Source organism: Limanda limanda, chromosome 7 (genome assembly GCF_963576545.1).
Source record: "Limanda limanda chromosome 7, fLimLim1.1, whole genome shotgun sequence".
Lineage (NCBI taxonomy): Eukaryota > Metazoa > Chordata > Actinopteri > Pleuronectiformes > Pleuronectidae > Limanda > Limanda limanda.
Genome location: NC_083642.1, coordinates 18,607,794 through 18,615,886, shown reverse-complemented (window position 1 = coordinate 18,615,886; position 8,093 = coordinate 18,607,794). Strand labels below are relative to the sequence as shown.

Sequence of the window (8,093 nt, the reverse complement as noted above, 5' to 3'; positions counted from 1 at the left end):
TGTTTGGAGGCATCAGCCTCTGTTGCCCCACACTGTTTGGAGGCAGTGCCTTTGTTTCCCCACACTGTTGCAAGGCACATGCCTTTGCTGTCACACTGTTTGGAAGCATCTGCCTCTGTTGCCACACTGTCTGAGAGCCACGCTGTTTGTGACTTATTCAGGGAGATTTGGGCTAGTTTGTGTACGTTTACCAGCTTGTTATTGTTCCAGGCTTGGATGGTAGATAACTGCATAGAGTTATAGTGTCATCCCTTCAGATCTGTTTTATTCTTTTCTACTTTCTGTGCTTGTATGAGCTGTATTTTTAATATGGCCAAATTCCCAAATAAATATTTTCTATACTAATTACATATATTGGTTTTTATCTGAAAAATGTTTTAGGGGTTTAGTTGAACTTTAGTAAGATTTATTAAGCATTTCATGGGTTCATGATAATTCTTTATTTTTGTCTACTCATCATTTATAGGATGTGCCTGTGCCACACGTCAGACTCTCAGCAGCAACACAGAACAAATGAAGATCAAATAATTTTTTTCAAAGCCAAAGAAATCCATTCTCCATGGAAAAGAAGTTGAATGGTCAGCACATAATGTAGATGAGCGTTTGGGCTACCCACACTAGGTTTCCCAAAAGATCAAGGAGAACAAGGTAAAGATGTAATTACGCCCTAATATTAATTAGTAATTTAGTTTTTTAAAGTGCATATAAAATAAAGTGACATTACTGTGGATAAATGCTATTTTACATGTTTTACTTCTCTGCATTGCATTACCATCTGTACATTGCGCTATCTGCATATGTATATTTATTTAGCCTATTGAACTTTTATCTGATTCAGTATCTGGTCTTTTTTTGCAGATTTGCAAATCAGATTTTTTGAATGTATTGCTTGTTTCCATTTATCTGCTAAACTAAGTAGGAAATGTCTTTCCTTCACTTGTCTTTAATCCAGCAGCTTTAGGTCTCGCTGTAGAGACAATTTCATGGTGCATACGCCTATAGTGTTTCATATCACAAATACTCAGTCACTTATACTTTCCGATCCACAGCAGAGTCTCGAGGGCAAATCATGTCAAGACTGCCAAGGTGGTGTAACCAGTTTCTGACGCCAACGGCAGTGTGACAACAAAGACAGCTGCCTCTAAACAGTGTGGCATCAAAGGCATCTGCCCCCCAAACAGTGTGGCAACAAAGGCAGCTGTTTAAATGCCTCTACACATCAGTCGCAGTTTCTGTTGACACCGAAAGTGCCTTACGAGCTACCACTGCCACGATTTGAGCTTTACCTTATTACACACAATGTCAGGTGAGTGACAGCACCTGTTGTAGCCCGATGCTTGTGCAGCCACATTCTTCTCTGTATTTCACTATTATTGATATCCATATGTGCTTAGTTCAAAGAGAGTGGGATATCCTTATTTAATGTCGGTAAATATTTCAGATGAAGGTTCACACCAGGAGCCTCCTCTTCCTCCTCATTTGGATTGGCTAGAACAGTTGTCTGAGTAAGTATTTCTTTGATTTTCTGGGAATCATTTCTCTTTCCGACAATAACATTTACATGTTTATGCATTAATCATGTCATCTCCTTGTTCGTAGCCACCATAGAACATCAATTCATTGTAACTCATGGCGATTCTCACAATGATATTTAAATACAAAATATTCAATTTATATGTTCTACATGGCAAAATCCCATTAAACACTTTCAGGAGTAATTGTTGGATGATTTAATCTATGTGAAAAGCAAAGTTGGACTTAAATATGCAGCCTTTTCTAAATAACAATGTGCATCTGTCCAAAGAGAGGACGATGGTGACCTTGTGGCTGCGGCTGATTATGGTCAGAAGAGGAGTAATGACGAGACAGCACGGATGTTCAAGCTGAGGCGAAACCTGGACCAGCTGGACTCTTTACACCGACAGAAGGAGCACGGCGTGCTGAAAACCAGGTCCGGACCTGGCACACCACACACTTCTAAAGCCACAGTAGCTCCTAAACATAGAAAGACTGACACTTGTACTTGTAATGGAAAACTATGCATTTGTTTAGTTGTAAGAATGCCAAAGAAACACAGGTGTCTTTCTGTCACAGGTTGTTGCATTGCCAGGAAAAACATGCATTTTCTCCCTATCTTTTCAGTTTCTGGAAATATCTTGTTCTTTCAGTGTTATTCCAGTCGCCCAGGTCTCACCTCTCTTGCCGTCTTTACAGGGCCAATAATTTCTGTACCAATTGATTCAGCAATTTGCTGGAAATCATTTCAGCAGAAGAGAGAACATTTCCAATAATGTCCTCTGTCCCCAATTTTCCTCCCTCTTTTTATTTGTCTGCACGTCGAGCCATTAAGCAGCCGATGAACTGTGATGCAGTCCCCGACAAAAATGGCTGTCATTTTCCTTTTAGTGTAAAGCATCAGAGGTCATTTCGCAATACACTCTGTTCAAACATGAGTTTAATGGAACCTAAGCACACCTGGCTTTTAACCAGTCGGCAGCTTTTAGTGTTCCATGATTTTTCTTTGACAGTTTCCCCTCCAGTCATAGATTGTTGTGTTTCACGCCATTAGACTGCAAAAAGAACACTGGGCAATTCAAAGCTGTTGATGTTTATGTGTATGTGTCCACTCTCTGTTTTTACCGAATCGTCATTAGATTCCTTAAGCCGACAAAATTTGTCTCAGTTTGTTGCAATGGCCACAAGGAAATCAATTAGCCTAATGCTCTGAACACTTTAACAGCCTTGAAAATGTTCCTTCTGATTCACTTTGATCTGGTGTGTTTCTCTGTGTCAACACTTAGACTTTTCTCTTTTACCTTATGTTTGTTTTCCAGAGAAAAGCTGAAACTCTGTAGTGAGAATGTTAAAAGTTTGGCGAAGCAGAGGGATGCTTTGGAGGAACAGATAGACCAACAGAAAGCAACAGACAACAGGTGAGTTTAAAAGAGGCAAAACATTGACCGGCCTCTATTATATATCCATGCAGGATATGAGATGTTTCTTCCATCCACTCCTTGTTTTTTTATTCTGTAGTGTGGCACTGTTTCGTTTACGAACCCAGCACAAGCAATTGTGTCAAAAGCTGCAGAATGAAGAGGAGGTGGAAGGCTGCATCAACACTGAGCTGAAGCAGCTAAAGTGAGTCAGAGAGGAAAATGGTTTCACAGTAAGGTCTTATTGTGATGGGCATTAGTATTATTAAAAAGTAGTCCCCTCATGTATCTATTTAATAGGACCATTACATAAACACATTGACACAGAAAACACACATGTAAAGTTATCTGGCAAAACGTTGTAATCCACATGAGTTTTGAGCTGTTGTTGAGTTTGCTAATTTCTCAAAACACATGTCCCAAATACATATACACCTCCGGTCAGAAATTTTAACTTGCTCTTCTGTCTACACTTTATCTCATCCTATGTCCTGGCTTTTCAGACGGGAGCTGAATGAGTTGGAGTTGGAGCTCAACAGATTCTCTTCGCTCCGGCAGGAGTTGCAGGAGGAGGAGCGGCTCTTCCAGGACCTTAAGGTCCGGAATGCAGCAACAAGGCTGCGGCAGGAAAGAGACGCAACCCAGAACATTCAGCTCAAGATTCAGAAACTCAAGGAGTAGGGAAAAAAAACAAAAACCTTCTTCATGTACACACATCTGTTTTTTTTGTGTACTCCTTTTTTATACTGTTAAGACAACTGGTAATATAAACAATTTGGTAAAATACCTATGATTAGGGGAACCACTTATAATGCACCTGTTAAGTGATACACTTTTTCTTTATTTGGGAAACAAAATGAGATGAATACACACATAAATGATCACTTCCATGAAATTATTCAATGCCATTTTTCTAAGAAGGGTCATAAGCCTGTATCAGTCTGTATGGTGTATTAGCTGTATAATATTTATGAAAAACCTTGGAAAGACTGACGTGTCTGTGTTTCTGTTCTGATAGCAAACAGGTCACCATGAAGAAGAAAGAGGAGCTTGAATGTCAGAAGGAAATTGAAGAGCACCGGGCGAACAGCAGGATAACAGACAAATACTTGAAAGAGACCAGAAAATGGTAATCAGCTCTTAAGCCAATAAGCAGGACTCGGACTAGAACAAGAGAATTAGGAATCACACGGCACCCATTGATTTGACACATCCAATTGATCATGTGTACAACTACTGGCAAAATGTTATGAGCAGGACTGATACAATACTTGATAGAGCTCAAAGTCACACAGCACCGTTATAGATGAAAGTGAACAGGACTATGCACGGATTCATTTTTCACTATATTTCACAAACATCCCCATATCTGTGTAGGAAAGAGACAACCTTCAATATACATGAGGTTTTGCCCTATTGAAGGAAAACGTTTTACAAATCTAAAAAACTGTGCAAAAAATGTACGCACTCTAAATCTTAAAGGATAAGAGTGGCAAATATACATGTTTTTATTTTTCTTATTGCCTGAAATCCATGAAAGGCAAAAAATACAACAAATAATTTTACCCCACTAACAATTTGTTGTCTGTGCCTGAGCTCCATTGTTATCCAAAAGCTATTTAAATGTACATGAGTGAGCTACACTGGTGGACTGACTGATGTGATCCTTTACTACCGTTAACATTGTAGTTTATTGTATCAATTTTGTGTGAATCTGCCCCCTCGCAGCACGTGTAATTTTCAATAACCAATGCTTTGAGTTGATTATCCCTCCTAGATCATGACAACCTGCCCACAAGCAAAGAGAATAATTGTTTGTGTATATACTAGGACACTATCTTTGTTCAACAATGTAGCTGTGCTCAAAGAAGTAAAAGAAGCCCTTGCATAGTAACGGTCAAAACTTTCAGCCAATCACAGGAAGACATATATCCAGTTTTAACAGAAATCTTATATGGTTAAAAAGATTGTTTTTGTATTCCATTGTCATATTTGCAATGTAACAGCTCTGTGGATCTCTGTGAGTTATTATGATTAATCTTTGTATTATTCATGTTCTGTAATTTTTGGTTTCAACATTCACATGCTTCTTGATTGTCCCTGTTTGGTCCAGGCTGCATCAGGAGGAGGCAGAGAAGGGGAAACAGAACAGACAGTTACAGATGAAGAGGATACAAGTTGTCGAGTCGCTGAAATCCAACATAGCAGCCACACATGTAAGAAAAAGCAGCTGCCCATATTGATTCGGCTGTTTTGGTAATGATAATACACAGGCTGTTGTTCCATGTATTATTAACTTTTTCTGTAGCTTCAATATGAATAGTGCAACATAAGATCATTTCTAAGAGCTTGCATGGATAAACTTTGAAGCACAGTATTTATACAGTGATACATTATTTACAAAGATAAATAAAGATGCAGTGATACAATTTAACCTCATGTGATTTATACTAAGACACCAAATAGGCAAAATAAGTCCATTAATGACTGCAAAATTGCAATTCTTCATTCTGCAAAACCCCTAACATTTGGTCAACTTCATTATGCATTATAAAGACTTACATTCGCATCATTTGTTTGCTGACATTCACTGTACGTCCACAAAGCATGCCATCACAAACTGTGTACACTGATTTCACGTACCTCAAATTCTCCTCTGACAACATTTGTATTCGTGTTTCAATGGCTAGATTCAGTTCTGGACTGTGTATGCTATTATCGACAGTACTCCTGCGCATGTTATTGTTATCTTGCAGTGCTGTCATCATCTACTTATTGCTGTATTATTCCAAACATTCGAAAGGTATACTTCATGATTTTGTGACAATATGTTTCTGTAATAACCCTCTCTTCTCGTTCCGTTGATCAGTTTAATGCATATGGAAATCTGATATGTTTTGATTACTCTGCTGTTGTTTCTTTAGGAGAACTTACGGCTCAAACAAAGCAGAGCTAAAGCAAATGCCCAGGAGAAAGAACAACGAGAAAAACGATTGAGAGAATCCCTGGACGTCCAAGGCATTAACAGTCTCAGGCATATGCACCAACAGAAACAACTAGAGACGATAAAACAACAACAAGAGTGCGTAATCTTCCCTCCTCTCCTCTCCTCTCCTCTCCCACATGCATGTCCTCTACTCCCACTCCATGCAGCAGTGTGTGGGTGTTTTCTCTCGCTTTGCGCTGTGGAATATATGACCCCATTTCAGTAAAATGCAGTTTGTTGATTTGCTCTTCTCAGGGAATTCGAAGAGAAACAGAAGTCAAAGAAGGTGATCGTAGAAAAAATCCTCCAGAGGGAACAGCTGGTAAAGAGCAGAATGAGGCAGCAGGCGAAACTGCCTAATATCTCAGGCACTGACAAGTTGTCATCTCTGGGGAGGGTAGGAGACAGTCTCCTGCACTACCTGGAACCCAGACCCCCTTCGGCCAGAGAGAAGCGAGCCACAGCTGTGAGTGGTTCATAACATCTGAGATGCCATTTCATTTGGGAAGCCCATAGAGATATTGAGTGCATTCTGAACAATTATGACCAGACATCTTTGTGCATTTGTCCGTCAGTTGAGAGACACATGTGGCCTCAGCAGCTCAGAGGATGAGGACCCAGAGGAAACCATGCGCCAGGAAGAGGACCACCTTAGTTTTGCTGACAGCTTGGCTCAGCCTGAGTGTTCTGGGCTGTGGGACGAGAAGTACAAGGTGCAATAAAAGAACAGCCGCACACAAATCCCTGCAAGTTGCTAAAATTAAACACTCATAAATCTTGTCTCATTCACTGCAGGCATATCATTTCCTGTATGGCTGTGCTTATTGCATATTTTAGCAGGAACATTTCCTATCTGACATATAAATAATTCCATTGAAAGACAATATCTGTATTAATTTGACATTAAGCAGTGTCTATGTGAATGTCAAAACTGATTTCTCGTTCACTTTTTAATCAGGTTGATTGGAAATTAGTGTGGAAGGTTGTATGAGTAAAAAACACAGTTCCCGTTCCCTGTAGATGTGCTTTCGACTAATTATATGCATGCAGGGTGGATGGGATCTTGAAGGGTTGATCATCTACTTGGTAGAGTTCATTGGTGGAAGGTGGAAAGTGAAAACATTTCCAAACCCCGGCCAGGTCATCTATCAGACCACAGTGCTGATGGAATTGTGTTTAGACTGGTACTATTCATAGATATTAGCTCTTCTGTTGTTCCAACAATGTTTGAATTAAGACAAATTTACATTTCTGATTTATACTGAAACAACTAGTCAATTAAATTGTTGGTCAATCAACCCTGGCAACAACTGTAGTTATCAATTTAATGTTTTATTTTCTATATTTTAAGTCTTTAATCAAGTAAAAAAATATTCCCTGACTCCAGCTCCTTGAATGATCAATCAAAGACATATTGAAACTATCTTTATAAAATGAGAAATTTCTTTACTTTAACACACATATCAAAATGTTTTATTTGAACCTGGTAAAATTTTTAAAAACACACTGGTCTTTTCTCTTTATACAAACATGTTAAGAAAAAATACACTCCGTGCCTCTAGGCAACAAGCACAGATTTTCTAATTCAGTCGGAGGAAAACTGTAGACTAGAAAATTCTAATATATTCTATATATTAAGTGTGGGGAGGGTAAAAGTTTTCTGAGTATTGATCAGATCTACTGTTATTCTCGAACTATCCTATCAATCACATGCCTTGCTGAAGGGGATTGAGGCCGGAGTGTCTGTAGCTCCCTGCCATTAAGGTGAGTCTGCTCCATTGTCTCATCCAGCCCTTTCTACACCCTTGAAATGTGAGGCGACAGGCATCACTTCAGATTGTGCTGGTGGCCTTTGAGGCCTGAGAGCGAGGGCCGGTGTTACAGCTCAGAGCTCTGAGCGAGTGACAAGTCGAGTGGAAGTGATCTCGCCTCCAAACATACAGATCGTATTGATGCTCTCATCAAAAGGCTACTTCTCCACACAGTAATGGCCAGATGAGCACGACAACGTAGCAAAGCTAATAAGACGATTCATTCACTTCAAGTGCTCTACAGCACAAGAAAAAAGAGAGCAGAGGTCAAATGAAAAAAACATAAGAAGTAAAATAGAACCTTTAAAAACACAGTTTCACATGTAGATAACGACAGGTAGCACACTTTCCTTAAGTAATCTT

The 8,093-nt window shown here is 39.4% G+C and overlaps 1 protein-coding gene across 1 annotated transcript in view; it reads left to right on the top strand.

The window, feature by feature from the left end:
• Positions 1-1,299: 1,299 nt before the first annotated feature.
• Positions 1,300-8,093, top strand: part of cfap74 (cilia and flagella associated protein 74) — a 54,190-nt gene continuing 47,396 nt past the window's right edge. Inside the window, 11 exon segments of the mRNA XM_061074641.1 lie at positions 1,300-1,306; positions 1,442-1,505; positions 1,805-1,951; positions 2,835-2,933; positions 3,034-3,138; positions 3,437-3,610; positions 3,952-4,062; positions 5,047-5,149; positions 5,858-6,015; positions 6,175-6,385; positions 6,495-6,632. Of these exon segments, the coding sequence (XP_060930624.1) occupies positions 1,300-1,306; positions 1,442-1,505; positions 1,805-1,951; positions 2,835-2,933; positions 3,034-3,138; positions 3,437-3,610; positions 3,952-4,062; positions 5,047-5,149; positions 5,858-6,015; positions 6,175-6,385; positions 6,495-6,632 (1,317 nt within the window).